At 34.4% G+C, this 20003-nt stretch overlaps 1 protein-coding gene across 4 annotated transcripts in view; it reads left to right on the top strand.

The window, feature by feature from the left end:
* Window positions 1–19245, top strand: part of LOC143231958 (protein Wnt-5b-like) — a 68016-nt gene extending 48771 nt beyond the window's left edge. For 3 of the 4 annotated variants that reach the window (XM_076466846.1, XM_076466849.1, XM_076466848.1), the window contains exons 3-5: window positions 8970–9238; window positions 15292–15557; window positions 17450–19245. In XM_076466846.1, coding sequence (XP_076322961.1) covers window positions 8970–9238; window positions 15292–15557; window positions 17450–17651 — 737 coding nt within the window. In that variant the 3' untranslated portion in view covers window positions 17652–19245. The remainder of the gene's footprint in view (window positions 1–8969; window positions 9239–15291; window positions 15558–17449) is intronic. The other variant, XM_076466847.1, reaches the window with a different exon arrangement.
* The last annotated feature ends 758 nt before the right edge of the window (window positions 19246–20003 follow it).

Here is a 20003-nt window from a genome sequence, read left to right as displayed (position 1 = left end):
ACAAGAGTGGTACTAGGGAATTCTACTGTAGAGTGTAATACTTGATAATGTGATTATACAAGAGTGGTACTAGGGAATTCTACTGTAGAGTGTAATACTTGATAATGTGATTATACAAGAGTGGTACTAGGGGATTCTAATTTATAGTGTAATACTTGATAATGTGATTATACAAGAGTGGTACTAGGGGATTCTAATTTATAGTGTAATATTTGATAATATGATTATACAAGCGTGGTACTAGGGAATTCTACTGTAGAGTGTAATACTTGACAATGTGATTATACAATAGTGGTACTAGGAATTCTACTGTAGAGTGTAATACTTGACAATGTGATTATACAAGAGTGGTACTAGGGAATTCTACTGTAGAGTGTAATACTTGACAATGTGATTATACAAGAGTGGTACTAGGGAATTCTACTGTAGAGTGTAACGCTTGATAATGTGATTTTACAAGAGTGGTACTAGGGAATTCTACTGTAGAGTGTAACGCTTGATAATGTGATTATACAAGAGTGGTACTAGGGAATTCTACTGTAGAGTGTAATACTTGACAATGTGATTATACAAGAGTGGTACTAGGGAATTCTACTGTAGAGTGTAATACTTGACAATGTGATTATACAAGAGTGGTACTAGGGAATTCTACTGTAGAGTGTAATACTTGACAATGTGATTATACAAGAGTGGTACTAGGTAATTCTACTGTAGAGTGTAATACTTGACAATGTGATTATGCAAGAGTGGTACTAGGGAATTCTACTGTAGAGTGTAAAACTTGATAATGTGATTATACAAGAGTGGTACTAGGGGATTCTAATTTATAGTGTAATATTTTATAATATGATTATACAAGCGTGGTACTAGGGGATTCTACTGTAGAGTGTAATACTTGACAATGTGATTATACAAGAGTGGTACTAGGGAATTCTACTGCAGAGTGTAATACTTGATAATGTGATTATACAAGAGTGGCACTAGGGAATTCTACTGTAGAGTGTAACGCTTGATAATGTGATTATACAGCGTGGGACTAGGGAATTCTACTGTAGAGTGTAATACTTGATAATGTGATTATACAAGAGTGGTACTAGGGAATTCTACTGTAGAGTGTAATACTTGACAATGTGATTATACAAGAGTGGTACTAGGGAATTCTACTGTAGAGTGTAATACTTGACAATGTGATTATACAAGAGTGGTACTAGGGAATTCTACTGCAGAGTGTAATACTTGATAATGTGATTATACAAGAGTGGCACTAGGGAATTCTACTGTAGAGTGTAACGCTTGATAATGTGATTTTACAAGCGTGGTACGAGGGAATTCTACTGTAGAGTGTAATACTTGACAATGTGATTATACAAGAGTGGTACTAGGGAATTCTACTGTAGAGTGTAATACTTGACAATGTGATTATACAAGAGTGGTACTAGGGAATTCTACTGTAGAGTGTAACGCTTGATAATGTGATTATACAAGAGTGGTACTAGGGAATTCTACTGTAGAGTGTAATACTTGACAATATGATTATACAAGAGTGGTACTAGGGGATTCTAATTTATAGTGTAATATTTGATAATATGATTATACAAGCGTGGTACTAGGGAATTCTACTGTAGAGTGTAATACTTGACAATGTGATTATAGAAGAGTGGTACTAGGGAATTCTACTGTAGAGTGTAACGCTTGATAATGGGATTATTCAAAACATGTTACTAGAGGATTTTACTGTAGAATGTCCATAGTATTTCGGATTGCTGCTGTAAAGTGAAAGGTGTAATAAATGGTATTCACTGGGTACGGTATTGTGAAAATCTAGAGTAATATGTCTAAGAGTCATTAGTGGGATTCACTGAGCATGTTCCTACAGTTCCGTATTGTGAAAGTACGAGATTTCATTGAGTTGGTTGATTAGTTATAGTATCATTTGCGGATGGGACTTTATAAAAGTATAATGACTCCTCTTGAATACTACTAGTAGAATATTTCGAGCTTATGATTTTAGTTGAGTGATTTAACCGCACAGAACAAATCATATGATGATATGAATATCATTTTCTAGTTTTTAGATATATTCTAACAGGTATATTGGGTAAAGATAAAAATTAGTGTTATATGCCAACGTCATCCTGTTGCGGTAACATTTCTCTCTCTCTCTTTCTTTCTTTCTTTGGACGCCTTCTGGTGTTCGTAGAATAGAAATACGGAGAAACGAAAGCTGAACATCAACATATTTTCTTTGGAGCGCTTAAATAAAGTCATCATTTGTGAAAGAGTGTTAGTTGTAAATACGTTAGTAGTTATTGTGAGTGGATTCAACCCTATCTCCCATGTGAGTCATTCAGTTTACATACAGGTTGTATAGAAAGTGACATGTTGAATACACGAGATATTCAATTTATAATACCTCTGATGAATAGGAAAAGATGACTGGACAAAAACATATATTTTTCAACCAATTAATACATTATGCAATTGTCGGAATTCACGTCTACAATAAAACTGTTGTTTGTTTAGCAAGCTGTAAAAATTATCGCTAACAAACATAAAATAATTAAAACTAGAAGAACAGATGCAGATTGCTTTCACCCAGTTCAAGAATGGCCCGGTTATAAAGGATGTTTGGTTTCTACCAGTTCAAGAATAAAGCGGTTATTCAGAATGTTTGGTTTCACCCGGTTCAAAAATGACTCGGTTATTAAGGATATTTTGTTTTTACCAGTTCAAGAATAATCCGGTTATTAAGGAGGTTTAATATTACCCAGTTCAAGAATAACCCGGTTATTAAGGATATTTAGTTTCACCCAGTTAAAAAATAACGCGATTAAATAGGAGGTTTGGTTTTACCTAGTTTGAGAATGACCCAGTTATTCATGATGTTTGGTTTGACTCCCTAGAAGTACAATACTCCAAGATAGTAAGAAAGAAAGAGTTTTTGTTGGATATAGTACTCATGAAGGAGTACTTATACCTTTGATTAAGACAGATATAAGAATACGTAGCTATTTTCAAATTAATTGAGTTTTCTTAATTCATAAAATACAGACTAGCAGTAACATTAAAATATAGAATGTATTAGAAATACACTGGAAATTACAGATGTAATACAGTTTGACAATCTTGGGCAGATAGGAGAAAAAAACACAACAATATATAAGCTAGAACAGATCTTTCTACCATCGAGATGTACATAGGTAAACAGACAGATAGTTAGGTATATTTCATCGGACCAAACACGAGGTCGTAATGACAAGTACGCTTTTTATAGTAAGTTTAACACTTTCGAAAGGTATCTTATAGCTTAACATGTTGAAAGCTTGGTACAAAAATCACTATCTTCTCATAGTCACGTTATAAATAGTTTTCTGCACTTCTTGCGCATACTCAAAGTTAAATCTAACTTCTTTACTTCTTATTTAAAAAAAGCTTAAATAAAAATCTTCAAACTTGTAGATGTTAAAGGCTTTCACACTTTGTCTTGAGTCTAATAAATAGCGCTTACTAGTGTGAAACTGTTGAGTAATGGGCATATAAAGCAAACTAGGTTACGTTTAAACACTTCTTGAATCGCTTACTTTCATCTTTAGTGTGAAATATAAGGGGACTTTAGAAGATTTTTGAATAATCAAAAAACAACAAATAAATTTGCGAGTGATAACAAAGCTTATTTCACTGGCTTCAGCTGTTCCAATGTCCGTTAACGAAGACAATTGTTTTAGCCCGGTTTAGACTCCCCCACCCACAGATTAAGAGAAGTTTTATCATCAGGTTCGTAACTGTTTACATTTCAAACAGCAGACATACTTTGTTTCACTGTTTATCATCACAGTATCACAGCTATAAAGCTATCATGTAGCTGACAGCATAATATAAATATAGGTTTGTTTTTTATCAAAACCGTACCACTGTATTATTAAAAAGTTTCTGAAATAAAAGAAGGCGTCATTCAAATGCTATTAGAGGTAGTTAAACCTGACACTGATGTTTTGTATATTAATTCTGAAATAAAGTGAAAACAAAAGCTACACAAAGGATTACATGCGCTGTCTCCATCGCGAGAATCTAATCTCGGATTTGAGAAATATAATCTCGCAGACTTTCTGTTGTGACACAGGTGGACGGATTTGAAACAATAAGATTTAGGTTTTCTTATACCAAAGCAACATTGGGATATCTGTTGTGTTCACCGAGGAGAATCGAGACCCTGATTTTAGTGTTCCAAATCTGAAGATTTACCGCTGTACCACAGGGATACATAAGCTATAATTTACTTACAGAAACAGTAGGTTCTCTTAGCAGGTTTTCTCGCAAAAGTATTACGTATGTAGACTCACTCTAAGAGTTTGTTCAGCAGAATTACATTTATAAGGTCAAGCATGGCCAGATGGTTGAGGGCGCTTGACTCGTAATTTGAAGGTCGCGGGTTCGAATCGCCGTCACAACAAACATGCTCACTCTTTTAGCTGTGGGGGCGTTATAATATTACGGTCAGTCCTACTATCCGTTTGTAAAAGAGTAGCCCAAGAGTAGGCGATGGGTGATAATGATTAGCTGCCTTCCATCTAGCCTTACAATGCAAAATTATGAACGGTAGCGCAGATAGTCCTCGTGTAAGTTAGAGCGAAATTAAAACAAACAAACAGATATTTATTTTATAAGTAAGATAAATATTTGTATTCCATATTTTGACAAAGCTATCTACCACCGTTGCTAATTTTGAAGAAATGGCCAGAGGAAAGATAGCCAGAAAGCATCACCCTCATCCCCACCATTCACACTAAAAGATTGTTTGTCACTCACCCTCATCCCAACCATTCACACTAAAAGATTGTTTGTCACTTCTACAACACAAACACACCTAAAAACGCAAGAAATATTTTGTGGCATCGCACGAATTCGAACGCGGCTAATGAGCTTCGAAGTATAGATCCCTAGCATATGGCTTAAACTCTGGGAGATAATAAGTCAAACAACTGTGTTAACAAAATCTAACAACTTTATCTATGGTTTATTTTCTTCTCCATTGTAGCTCCTGAAATTTGACGAGGAGCTTTAACCTCAACTAAAAAGAAAAAAAAAAAAAAAAAGATTTACTAGAAATGAACCATCTGAAATAGCAATATACGTAAAGTTATAAGATACAAATTTTACTAGAAATGAACGATCTGAAATAGCAATATACGTAAAGTTATAAGATACAAATTTTACTAGAAATGAACCATCTGAAATAGCAATATACGTAAAGTTATAAGATACAAATTTTACTAGAAATGAACCATCTGAAATAGCAATATACGTAAAGTTATAAGATACAAATTTTACTAGAAATGAACCATCTGAAATAGCAATATACGTAAAGTTATAAGATACAAATTTTACTAGAAATGAACCATCTGAAATAGCAATATACGTAAAGTTATAAGATACAAATTTTACTAGAAATGAACCATCTGAAATAGCAATATACGTAAAGTTATAAGATACAAATTTTATGAATTATCTATAGCTTCTAATCCAATATTATGATCTAACTTTTAATATAAAAGGCCAAGAAATAAAGTAAGGATTCGATTGACCTGGAAACACAAACTACAGATGTTTCAAAAGTACGTCTAAAAAGCACCCGAATGTTCACGCGTCGCTCTTACAATAGTTCTTTTATTGAGTTTCTATTAACTAAATTTACCTCAGGAAAGAGTGTTTTATGTAGGCTTAACACTTCTGATTAAAATGTCGTAAACTACAAATGTTAATTTCTAATTTGCTTATTTCGGAATGAAAATGAAAGGTGTCTAGAAACGGCATTTATGAGCTATCTTTCGTCATACACACACGTATATAAATATAATTATACTGTCAGTTGTCTGTCCATTTAACTATTTCACAGGGTGTGGGTGGATCTTCATCAAAATTGGTATGGAGGTTATAGAGTCCTTCTGGGGGAACGTATTTATTTTCAGTTTCACGTTTTGTGTTTTGCAGTTTTTACTAGCGTTTTTGTGTTTTTAATACTGCGTCGCCCCCTTTCGATGGACCTCCATTAAATTTAGCATGAAGATTTATCACGAATTGTTTGTTTGTTTTTAAATTTCGCACAAAGCTACTCGAGGGCTATCTGTGTTAGCCGTCCCTAATTTAGCAGTGTAAGACTAGAGGGAAGGCAGCTAGTCATCACCATCCACCGCCAACTCTTGGGCTACTCTTTTACCAACGAATAGTAGGATTGACCGTCACATTATAACGCCCCCACGGCTGAGAGGGCGAGCATGTTTGGCGCGACAGGGATGCGAACCCGCGACCCTAAGATTACGAGTCGCACGCCTCAACACGCTTGGCCAAGCCGGGCCATTATCACGAATATACAAACAAAGATGCGGTTTTAAATTTTGTATTTTGCATTTGATGGGCGTTTTGACGGTTTTTTAAGAATTACGTATTGTTACGTATTACAGTTTCAAATAGTCTGAACCTGATGATTTTAATTTAGAAGTTTATATAACAGGGTGTGGGTGGATCTTCATCAAAATTTGTATGGAGTTTATAGTGTCCTTCTGCGGGCACGTATTTATTTTTAGTTTTGCATTTTGTGTATATTATATTTTAATATACGCACAATAATACATTTTACAATAACAGTTATTACAAATAACAATATATGGGGAAACGTTTTTAAAAAAAATTACAAACAATATTGAGTCTTCTTTCTGGTCTGGAACTTCTTTGATACCTCATCAAGGGTTCACGATGAATGAGATAATTTCGAGTTTATGAAGGTAAAATTCACTTAACAGGAAGCTAACTATTTCCGTGTTTTTTGTTCTTCGCTTACCACGCGTTGAGTTTTTTGCCACTGAAGTTATATAATGTCTTCGTAAAAATAGTAATGTCCGATGTGAATCCGCTGAAGTTAAATCGTTTATAATATTCGAAATCTATAAAGGTTCCTGATGAAATATCTGATGTTAACGTTACATCAATCTCAGTTATAGCTTCCGAGGTTTATGGCACCCCGACTATAGCAGACCAATAATATATACTGTCTTTTGGCCCGTTGTGTTGCTTACATTTATAGGCGTGAGGAGAGTTTCTAGAAATTTTAGTCTGTACAACAATATAGACGTTATCACTTGTGTTTACGTACACACATATTTTATTGATTCTTACACACAAGAATCTTCTATAATTTTAGTAAATGGTCGGGAATTTCACAATACAGATTGAACAGTGTAAGTTATGTATATTTTAAAATATACATTTAACTTAAACAAATTTAGATATTACAATAGATATATGATAGTAAATCCTTCACAGTATAAGGGAAACAATTTTGGATGTTCTAGGATAACGTTTCATTAAACATGAATTTAAATGGATTCTGTCCAGGGCACGAGTATTCCAACTAGTGTGTTAATGCCATACAATTATATACCTTTCCACTTTTGTCAAGTACCGGTTTACTTGCTTTTTTGTGCGTTACTTTCATAAAATTTACATCAAGTTTAAACTTAAAAGCTGGTTTAAAATACATACTAAAATTAAAGTAAAAGTAGCCCAAACCCTGGGTTCAAATCCCCGTCACATCAAACATGCTCGCCATTTCAGCCGTGGGGCGTTATAATGTGACTGTCAATCCCACTGTTCGTTGATAAAAGAGTAGCCCAGGAGTTGGCGGTGGGTGGTGATGACAAGATGCCTTCTCTCTAGTCTTAAACTGCTAAATTATGGACGGCTAGAGCAGATAGCCCTAGTGTAGTCTTGCGCGAAATTCAAAACAAACCAAACCAAACCAAACCTAAACTCTTCTTAGAGATTAGAGCCATTTCCTAAAAAAAACCAATGCTTACGTAATTTATGTAACGCATTGACTATATTCCTATTTAATTATTTTGTGTTATTTTAACGTGTAACTACACCATTCTTTAATTGTATTTATTTATCTAGTTTTTTAAGGTAAATACAGTTTAATTAAAGTGGATATATGTTTTCACTTTTTATCAGTAAGACAATTTACTGAAACTATGTAAAATTTATTAAAACATCCCTAACATGAGATATGATACACACAACCTGTTTTGTATAGCCAATCACAAACGCTCGAGATAGGTGTAGTAGCAATGCCGATATCTTTGTAAGGTTACAAAACAGCATGAAATACACGAAGTGTGAAAAACACTAACTATTGGCGAATGGGTATGTGTGGTAACCAATAAAATAATGTATTTGCCACTCGTAGTACATCAACTTCGAATCAGAATTTGTTTTTTAAGTGTTGTTCTGCGCCTATTGCTTCCTTCCTCGCTCAGTCTCCATAGTGAAAGAGTTGTAGAATCAATGTGTATATTCACTATAACAAATGGTCAAAACAATAAACTTATTTATTTAAAACAAATAGCTACCTGTGTATAGTTACACCTAGTTTTGTAGCGATAGACCAGATAGAAGGCAGCTGGTCAACATTATCATCCATCAACCTCTTGATTAGTTTTGTCTGTCTGAATAGTTGGATCCGACCATTATTCCTGTGCGGCACCAAAAGTCCAAAGTAGCAGAGTGAGTTTTGGGATCAACGAGACGCGAACCGTGAATTTTCGGATTTACATTCCAGAGACGTTGACAATTAGACTTCACCAGTCCTTCAGGAAATTTAATTATCTAATATTTATTTTGCATAAACGATTTTCATCAAACAGAAAGGTCAGATGAATTTCCACTGGCTACAGCAAATTTAACCTTTTTTTTTTGTATTATCGAACGTGTTATTAACATTGTTAAGATTATTATTATTTTTTTTGCAATGGCAGCTTTGAAACAATAGATTAAAGTGAGAGATTTTGTTACTTAGTACTTCCCCGGCCATTGTTAGTTACATTCAGTATTTAGAATATGATGAATGCTTAGTTTAAATTCATGCGTAGAATATTAATAATTTAATATATCCTAATCATATTAGTTTCTTCTTTCAGAAAGTCGAGAGAAAGCTTACGTCTATGCCATATCAGCAGCAGGAGTAGCTTATAGTATCACGAGGGCTTGTAGCAAGGGCGAGCTGTCGGAATGTGGATGTGATCAGAAAATTCGGTCACGTGATACGAAGGGACAATGGGAGTGGGGCGGCTGTTCTGAAGACGTCCGATTTGGGTCAAAATTCAGTAAAGACTTTGTGGACACGGGAGAGGACCGGAATACCCCCGAGGGTTTAATGAACTTGCATAACAATCGTGCAGGAAGAAAGGTAAGCAAAAAACGACAAACTTAGAAAACTCGAACTTTTCGTTATTAAAGTTTGTAATATTTAGCTTATGCGTATGATTCTGAATCCATAACTGTGTGATTTATTTCAACTAATGTATTTTGTTTCTGACCCTTCTAAACGATACACACTTTTGTCTGGTTTAAAATTTAATGTACAACATTTTAGTTTCGTGTTTTACAACATTTTAATTTATTTTTACACTTATAACTTCACCTATCACACGAATTTTGAGTTTATAGTTTGGTGAACGTGTGACAAACATTAAATATATTAGTACATTCGACTTAAACTGACGTTTAATAAAAAATAATGTTTTTATGTAAAGAATTGTTAGTTTCAATATGGACGGCACTCTATACGCTCGTGGACTAAATCGCTTGGTTGGAGACCCATAGATGTAAGTTATAGCTGTCCATAATTTTAAATTACTGACCGAAAGAAAGACAGTGGCTGCGAACCTTTGAATGAAATAACTGTATTGGTTGCTATTGTTATTTCGAACCCCAGATTACCGATCCACAGCCCTAAGTGGTAATCACTAAGCTAAGTCTAGTCCATTTTTTTGAAAGTAAAAATTCACTAATCATTAAAATAATTTGTATTGATTCAAATATGGTTGTTTTTTTAAAGTCAAAAGGCCTAGCTCAGCCCAATGGTATGCAGTCAGACAGTGAATTCCAAGGTTCTCGTAACAACTACCTTCAAAAATAGTCACAGTTTGAGGTCGTGTGTGCGTTATAAGAACGACGTTTAAGTCTCACATGTCGATCTGACAAGAGTATCCAAATAATTGGGGGTGGGTAATGTTGACTGGTTGCACTACTCGTAACCTACCATTTTATAATTAAGAACGGCTAGTCCAGGTAGTTCTCGTATAGCTTTGCACTAAATCCAATAAAAACAACTAATTACAGTATGATAATGAGCATTAGAGCCACCAGCAATTGTAAACATCTGTAACTAATGTTTCGGAAGTACAAATATTCCAGCTTCAGCAAATCTATGACAATAATAAATGGAACAACCTTTAATAAAAATACAATGAATAGTGTTAGGAAACTACAAAACCTTTAATCACCAAAAAGAAAACAAAAAGACATCTGTATTTGTTTTCTATTAAATGAATCAATAGCTTATAAGCAGATAGCTTAGAAAAGACAAAGAAAGCTAGAGAAAAGTTAAAACAGCTGGTGGTAGATAGAATAGTAGCTAGCGGATGTTCAGTTTGTTTGGCTGTTTCTGAATTTCGCGCAAAGCTACACGAGGGCTATCCGCACTAGCCGTCCCTAATGTAGTAGTATAAGACTAGAGAAAAGGCACCTAGTCATCACCACCCACCGCCAACTCTTGGGCTACTCTTTTATCAACGAACAGTGGGATTGACAGTCACATTATAACGCCCCACGGCTGAAAGGGCGAGCATGTTCGGTGCGACCGGGATTCGAAACCGCGACACTCGAATTACGAATCGAACGCCTTAACACACCTGGTCATGCCGGGCCATGCATATAAGTAAAAGGATTTCTGAAATTCATAATGACTTATAAAAATTAATCATTTAATTAAATGAGCTTAGTGCTAAAACACATGAAGCTCTTTTCATAAAATAAAAGTTAGTTTTGGTTGTGGTGTAAAGGAACATTTTTTTTTTTTATGGTGTTCTTAGAAGGAAGAATCGAGTAAATAAATAAAGGTTTCTAATATCACTATAACATGTTTGGTACCTTAAACTGTTGGAAAGAGCCGAAGTAACAATTCCTATAGTGGATTAACAATTTAACTGAATTTGTAAAACACTTGCTTGTATAGCGAGTGGCCCTTAATTAAATCGTACTACTATTACCAGTCATAAACTACAGTATTTATGTGATGTCCTCTGGTGGGACATGTGTAAGTCTTTGGATTTATAACGGTAAAATCAGGGGTTCGACTGCCCTCGGTGGATACAGCAGATAGCTCGATGTGGCTTCGCTATAAGAAACCACACAAACACTTTATGTGATCAAGAGGAACGCGTTTTTTTCCTTCAATTTGTTCCATCTCTTTCAAAATGACTAGATATTGTTCCTAGTGATATGGTAGCATTAGGATTATTTACTTTAAATATTGGACCCGTTACTACAATGTTTTTAAAATTGTATTGATACTGGAACTGGTGTAAAATACATAGTATTGTCCAACAGACTTGTAGAGTTTGTAGATACCACAATTTAATTAATAGAATAGCACCCATAAAATGCTTACAGTAAAGGTTTACTGAAATTATATTATTATATATATATATACGTATGTATATATATATATATTTATACTCTTACATACTCTGACTCATGTATACATTCATATAGTTAGCCTTATCAATACTATACACATCTCTAACTCCTGTACAATACCTTAGTATGGAACATGTGCATAAGTAATAAAATTAGAACATAAACAGTACCTATTTTTGTACGTGAAAATGTGTAATGGACTACAGATTTCACACAGAACTAGTGTGGGTAATGTTTAGGCTTTAAAAAGACTTGGGACAGATTTGTTCTTGTCCTCCGTTTGTATGAAACCCCTGTAGCTCTGTAAGCCCTAAAACTTACCACTAAGCTAAAATTACGGGATCGATCCCCGTGATGGGTACAACGCAGGCTGTTCATTGTGAAACTTTGTGCTCAAACGAACATTTGTATCCTGCGCGTGTTGTTACTTACAACAGAATGGTTAGTTGTGTTGTTATTGTACAATACCAGTCTCGTGTATCATGTGTTGCTAGAACTGAAGTGATTTTGAAATATTTATTATTATTACTCAGATCCAAACTCTTGGGAAGATTCTTTCGTTTCCGAAAGGAAATAACATTCACGAACATATTCGTTTCGTTTATTTATTTACATAAATTAACATCTTGTTTACAAATGACACACTTATTATTTACAGCAAAAGATTTTCACATGAACATAAAAATTAGTGCCACAAGTCAATGTAGTCCAGTTGCTACGTCAGAGTAATTACTTTTACGATATATTACTCTTCTTAGAACCGCGTAAGCGAGATAATGATTCGAGTCAAAATCTTCGGGAGATTGTATTCTAAGTTTGTAGTAATCTCGACTGTTCTATGATGTGAAGAGAAGTAATTTTTCTATCTAATAATAATTTGGCGAAGTGACCTGCATGACGCACTCTCATCTATCTATCTTTAAAGCCACTGGCGCACGGCTGAGAAAATAGGATATCGTTGATTTTAGGCATTGTGGGATATGTTTAGAAACCATCTCTCGCAGTCCTAATCGTTGTTTTGGAGTTAGTTACCATGACCTTGGTGAACCACAAGTAGCGAATAACAGAAATCTTGAGTGTATTCATAATTGTTTGATTCAATAGGTTGGTTTCCATAGATATAGGTAATTTGATTTGATTCCCATGAGATTTCATTAATAGAAGTTATATATATATATATTTATACAATGGTTTCATTTGTTTGTTAATTATTCGGACTTTTACAATACTGAACGCTCGTGATGAATTAAAAGTATCTGTTATTTCAGATAATAAAATTTCTAATCATTCATACCGAACAGTCTCAAAACATGTAATATTAATTGAAAACGAAAGGCTACCAACCAAAAGAAACACTGAAAATATGCCTATGATTTAAAGTTTTAAATCATTTTAATTTATACACTCGAAAAGTTTCTTCAGATATTATCATTTATATCCATAAAACACCTCCATAAATGTACCCAGCCATCTCTCTCTTGTTTGGACCTGGCATGGTCACGTGGTCAAGACACTCGACTCGTAATCCGAGGGTCGCGGGTTCGAATCCCGGTCGCACCGAACATGCTCGCCCTTTCAGCCGTGGGGAGTTATAATGTGACGGTCAATCCCACTATTCGTTGAAAAAAGAGTAGCCCAAGGGTTGGCGGTGGGTGGTGATGACAAGATGCCTTCCCTCTAGTCTTACACTCATAAATTATGGCCGGCTAGAGCAGATAGCCCTCGTGTAGTCTTGCGCGAAATTAAAAAAAACAAACTCTCTTGTTTAAAGTTAGTCGATTTATTTTTGGCTAGATATCTTTTCCCAAAATGATGACAGATGAATCAATGACAACCAAATATCCACAGCAATCAAGGCTTGAATTGTACAAATATCTTAATCATATCAACTCTGAAGTGCTACTGAAACCTTGCAAGTTCCAGTAAGAGGAGTTCTTAAGCATTCATAGCTCAGCCAAAAAAACAAGAAACGTGTTTGTGAAAGAATATTTAATTAACTCCTGAAAGATTATCCAAAGGATTTTGAGGAGATTTGTAAAACAGAAATTTACGTTATTTCCAAGTTGTATTCCTCACGTGCCACACGGTGTGATAAGTTGTGTGCATCGCGTGCAAAAGAGTAAAACACTGGTATAATCAACACGGACAAAACCTGGCATTGTGTTGTGAAACTGACTATGGGTCTAGTTCAGTTATAGGACTGAGTCAAGATCTTTTATACCTTAAAATCTTAGAAAGAAAAGTGAAGGCGAATTAACCCATAATCTATAAAAAAGTTATGAATGTTCATTTAAAGTGTTTATTCATTGCATCAGAAGTTAGAGATAGCATTTTTTATTTGAAAATATTTTTAAACAACGTTCATATTACCAAATTAACTCTCATTCATCTGTAAGAAACTGAAGAGATTATTGGAAATATTTTATCAAAAGAGGAGCAATATGTTTTTTTTAATAAATAGTCAAATTATTTTAAACCAGTGCAGTGTTATAACCTATTAAGCATGGAATTTAAAACAACGTAACTTTCAAATTATAAGTTGGACTTAATGATGGGTTATGACATGAAGGTGACACTGCCCTGAATGGGTGAAATTTACAACATTTTATTCACACATTATTTCGATCTATAAAAGAAGAAAAAAAAGAATCTTTATATTCTAATTTATGATTTAATATTTATTCATTTTTGCTATGGATCGAGTCTTGGCAAGTAGGGGCGTGACAAGTTGGTTTTGGTTTGGTTTGTTTTGAATTTCACGCAAAGCTACAAGAGGACTATCTGCGCTAGCCAGCCCTAGTTTTGCAGTGTAAGACTAGAGGGAAGGCAGCTAGTCATCACCACCCACCTCCAATTCTTGGGCTGCTCTTTAACCAACGAATAGTGGGCTTGGCTGTCATATTATAACGCCCCCATGGCTGAAAGGGCGAGCATGTTTGGTGCGACGAGGATTCCAAACCTCGACCCTCAGACTACGAGTCGAGTGCCTTAACACACCTGGCCATGCCGGGCCGACAAGTTGTAAATGTCAAGTTACGTATCGTAAGGTCAGAGATTCACACCGAATTAAGCTGAACGTTTCCTATACTCTAAATTATTGGCGCGTTATAACCGTGAAAGTACATACCACGTTTCCAGATGCAGATGCGTAACATGAATAACGGTCAATCCATTTATTCTGCTCAAAGATGAACAAAGTTCTTGCAGCTTATACTGCTTTTCCTCTGGTCCCTAGTCCAGAATTAGGGACAGATATAGTTTAGGCCACGTACAAAAAAGAAGCCATTGAGGTTGAAAATATAATATCTCGAATTTTGGAAAGAAACCTAACGGAAGAAGACCAAACTACCAAGTGATTTAATACATTTTAAAGATATAAACTCATAATCAGTTTATTTTACAGTATAAAATGTTTCTTTGATACTTTCTCTTTGCAAATAACAAGCGAAAGGACCAATCTGTAGTTAAAATGTTGCACTACGAAATATCAACATTTCACGACATAATATCTCTTTTTTTTTTCCTAACTAACTTCTCAGATCGGTTTTGTTTAAGTTACTTTGCTAGTATATATTTTAAAAGTTAATTCAAAGAAGTTCACAATGTTTTGATTATTCTAACCCAAATGAGAGTTAGTACAAATTGAATGGAAAATACAGAAAATGAGGTCTGTGGGTCTATAATAAAGGTCAAGAAATTTTATTTGAGTCAAAAGGTTTTATGAATTCCTAAAATATAGTTTTATATGCTTATTTTCAGGCCTTAAAAAGAAACAAAGAACGTTTGTGTAAGTGCCACGGCGTGTCCGGATCATGCTCTATGAGAGTTTGCTGGATGTATTTGAAACCTTTCAGGTCCGTTGGTCAGTGGCTCACCAAGAAGTTTGATGGTGCAACTCGTGTTAGGGCGGTACAGAGGCATAAGAAGCTTCGACTAAGGCCTTTCGGAAAAAATATTAAACGCCCCGGCAAGAAAGATTTAGTTTATCTTGATGAATCTCCTGATTACTGTAACAGGAACGAAACGTAAGTTGCCAAGAAAATATAACTTACTTTGATGGGTCTCTTGATTATTATAACAGGAACGAAACGGAACTTAGTTCATTTCGTGAGATGCAGGTAGAACCAACGTTACTTCTTTGAAAGTTATAAAGTTTGTAGTCAAGGTTTATTTGGCTAGTTTGTCGTCAAGGTTTATTTGGCTAGTTTGTCGTCAAGGTTTATTTGGCTAGTTTGTAGTCAAGGTTTATTTGGCTAGTTTGTCGTCAAGGTTTATTTGGCTAGTTAAGTTTAACTTTAAGAATTTTTATTTCAAAATACCTACGAGTTATTTGGTTTCTTGAGATAAACCAATACAACAGTTTTGAAAACACAAATAGGCAGTTAATGCGTTTGAAAGAAACTCATGTTAGTTGTATTCTTGTATTCATATAACAAGAAATCATTATTCAGTCTTGGATAAACACCATGATACTCAACAACAACCAATTAGTTAAAGAAATCATGTTAAACGAAATCGGTATAGGAATAGATGAAAGTGGAACAACTCTTTATATTATTGCCAAAATGATATTTTATAATTTTTGAAAACAAACAGTCATTATTTCGTTGAAATTAGAAGTATTTCATCTTACATGTATCACCCTCAGTAACAATCGCAAATCACACAAGAAAAGTGTTAATCTAGTGTACAGGCAGTAACAACAAACAATACACTTCATCAGATTTAAAATATTTACTATGAGATATAACCTGCCAAGTGCTGAACCAATCGACAACATCGAGAAAGGAAAGAACCTTTAAAATAGCAGTAATAATAGTTACATTTAGAAGGAAATCCACTGTTACTTACTCGCTCTGTTATTTCTTTATTCCATCCTTACGTAATATATTTATTACTAGCCAAATTATTTGGTTTCGCTAGGGTATTATATAGATATTTTATTGGTCGACTCTGTGTGTGTATGTGAAATTCTTTTAGATACGAGATACAGCCAAAAGTCATTTCTAGTATCCTGAGTGTCTGTTTCATGAGTCCTGGCGAAGTTCTGAGGTCTCTTTTCTTTCATGTTGCCTTTGAATGGCTAAGAAAAGCTTGGTGTTATACCCTATTAAATATTTTTTATTTTTGGTAAAATATGTCCATTTTCCTCCACTTTTTGGCCAATCTTGGCAGGTTTATTTTGCCATTTTGTTCTTTTACAACAATATTTTTGCAGAAGAACCTCCACATATTGTCCATTCAGTAAATGAAAATTAGGAAAAAATATGATATTTTATTATAGACCTTCTGGGAGCAGAATTATGGAGCTTAAATGCTATAGAGCAAAAACTGCAAAATCCCTTTAGTAGGCGTGTAGAGCTTCAGGTCTCTATGTTCCTTCCTCTTGAAGGTATGGCGGGTCCGGCATGGCCAGAGGGTTAGTGCATTCGACTCGTAAACTGAAAGCCGAGGGTTTGAATCGCTGTTACACCAAAACATACTCGTCCTTTCAGCAATGGAGGCATTATAATGCTACGTTCAATCCCACTTTTCGTTGGTAAAAGAGTAGCCCAAGAGTTGGCGCAAAGCTACACAAGGGATATCTGCGCGAAATTCAAAACAAACAAACAAACAAATCTATGACGGTCACACACACACACATGGTTTTCCGATGAGTAGTCTATACACTAATGTGCATTTTAATTATTTCCCGTTGATGAATAGCTGATGAATAGGCTGTTTGATTTTATTACCTGCATGCTTTATTTTCATTGTTATTTAGCTGTAATAACAAAAACTTTCACTCTTACGAATCTTAAAAATGTTCCTCTTATTTACAGTGTTGGATTATGTGCCATTTTTGTGACTAGATTGAAATATATTTTAGCAGGTATGTGTGATGTAGTAATAATTTTATCGGGTTTCACTCTGACAGATTAGGAGTTTTTGGAACGGCGGGCCGGATATGCAACCACACAAGCTATGGCATGGACGGCTGCAGACTCTTGTGTTGTGGACGGGGCTATCAAACTGCTCTACGTCGTGTAGAAGAGAAATGTAACTGTAAATTCAAGTGGTGTTGTAAAGTAGTGTGTGAACAGTGTAGCTATATTAAGGAAGAACACCACTGTAATTAGAAAAGAAAGTACATCGTCCGTTTAAAACTAGGACTAATACCAGGATGGAGAATGCTAGTTAGAGGAACCATTCCACAAACAGCGTGGTTCGTATTGCTATCACAATACTCTGGAACCAGTGCGAGAGAAGACAACCCTTCCGATACCATAAAAACAGAGGTCGCTCGAAGTGTCCATCTGCGTTGTATCGTCTGTATTGTATATATACGCGCATGTATAGTTTCGGTTTCTCTAGGCTTGTCTTCTCAGGTAAATACTAAATTAACAATTAACAATCAACATAAATGCTCCTTTTCAATGGAAAGTTTTCAGTTCTCCTTTATCACAGTAGACTGTTGTTACAGGCAAAGCTTCTACTGACGGCAATTGGAGCAGAGGCATTTTAATATTGATAAAAAGGTGTATTTTATTTATATTTCTTTCAGATTAACTCGAGTCTGATTTTGTGAATATAAGTCACTTCGAGGTATTCCGAATGATACCGAGAGAAAATTGGAAGCGGTTTTTGTCTGTAAACTTATTGATAGATGTCAGTCACAGTAGAGTTGTGTTTTAACATACATTTTAACTTCAACTTTGGCGACTAAGCGCAGTTCTCTCTACTATTTCTTGTATAGCTGGCAATTGATGGAATATAGTTTTGTTTTGTAAAAAAAAACAATTTCAGATTCATATAAGTTCAATATTTCACAAGATTCTTTCTAAACCAGTTGGCTTCCAACATCAAGCCAATTATAGCCCTAAAAAGTTTTGTATGGTTTGTCCATACCACCATATTTACAGTAATGAAATGGTCAAGTTCGCAATGCATGTGTATACCAGTCGTAAAACAAATAGTGGTACGTCGTTTCAGTAATTTATTTAAAATATACGACTATTTGAAAGGTTAGTATGTGTTCATGTAACGCAGCACATAACCATTTCATGAATGTAAAATTGGCGGTTTTTACTTTGTAGTTTGTACAAGCAGCCATAATCTGTAGAGTCACTTTGCTATGTGTGTTTTATACATTGTTGTAATGTCACTTTGCTATGTGTGTTTTATATATTGTTGTTCTTGAACCTTAAAAAGAGCAATATCCAACGCGGTTACAAAGTCTTAAACCTGAATAACTAACGTTTAAAGCTACTATTATTTTGAAACAAAACAAATATCTTAAAATATAACTGTCAGTCTGTCTGAAACCAATCCAATAATTATCAGGTTTGACTTTTTGTAAGCCAAGTATGGTTTTTAAAAATGACTTTAGATAGCGCTAATAAAAGGAATGCTAAAAAATTGAATTAAAAAAGGTTTAACATTGAAAGTGCAAATTAATTCAAAGCTATATGTCCTGCATCTAAATCATGATGTATTTTACTTAATAGAAACTTCTAAACGCCTTACTTAGTGTAGTGCTAAGCTTTTAAATGATTTTTAGACTGAAAGTTTAGTATTCTAGCCTGAAATGAAAACGTTAACAACAATATTGATATGTGATAGTGAAAATAATTATTTCAGTTGGATAACAATGCGACTAAAGTAAGTCTTTGTTGGGACATTTTTCAGTATTTAAATTATTTGAGAAATTAAACGTTTGGTTGTATATTCCAAGTCACTTGTTTTCAATTTCTTTTAAAATATCAACACTTAAACTTCATTATGCCATAAGACGAGGTAATATTTGATAATTTAAATAAGGGATTACAGACAGTTAAACTTTTACCTATTCATTAATTTTAAACTATAATCAAGTGCAATCTACTCTAATATGAAATCTGTTCCACAAGGTAAACAAAACTTCGTGATGTTAGAAAGACACGTGGGTTCAAAACGTCAGTTTAACGCAAAAATACGATATTTTACAACCTTTTAAATGTGAACCTTTCTTTTTTAGGGCAAAACTGTTTGTGTTCGAAGAAGAAAGGTCCACCTTTCTAAAATGTACATGTTGTATTGTACAGTGTCTTTAGGTAAACATCATAATATCCTTCATTTATTAATTTCTAAACAGCATATGTGATTTTTAAACGGTCAATCTCTAATGAAGGTAACACACTTGACCTAAAAAACTCTAATTTTGAGTTATTAAAAATTAAAAACAGAGCTATTAACTGAAACTTGTTTCAAGTAATGAAGATTCAGTGAATCCCCGGACAAAATGTATTAAATGCTTCAATGGTTGATTTATCGACTAAGATTTTGGGATACACAAAATAAAAACAGAAACAAGAGTCTTCATTGAATACTATTTCAAGTAAAATCTTTAAACACGTGTTGTTACGTTGAGGTCGCGATGACTGATTGTTGACGTACGTGATTTAGTGATGATGAAAAACGTTAAATTCCCTCGATGAGACATTTATACACTT

Source organism: Tachypleus tridentatus, chromosome 11 (assembly GCF_004210375.1).
Source record: "Tachypleus tridentatus isolate NWPU-2018 chromosome 11, ASM421037v1, whole genome shotgun sequence".
Lineage (NCBI taxonomy): Eukaryota > Metazoa > Arthropoda > Merostomata > Xiphosura > Limulidae > Tachypleus > Tachypleus tridentatus.
This window is presented reverse-complemented; position numbering and strand designations above follow the sequence as displayed.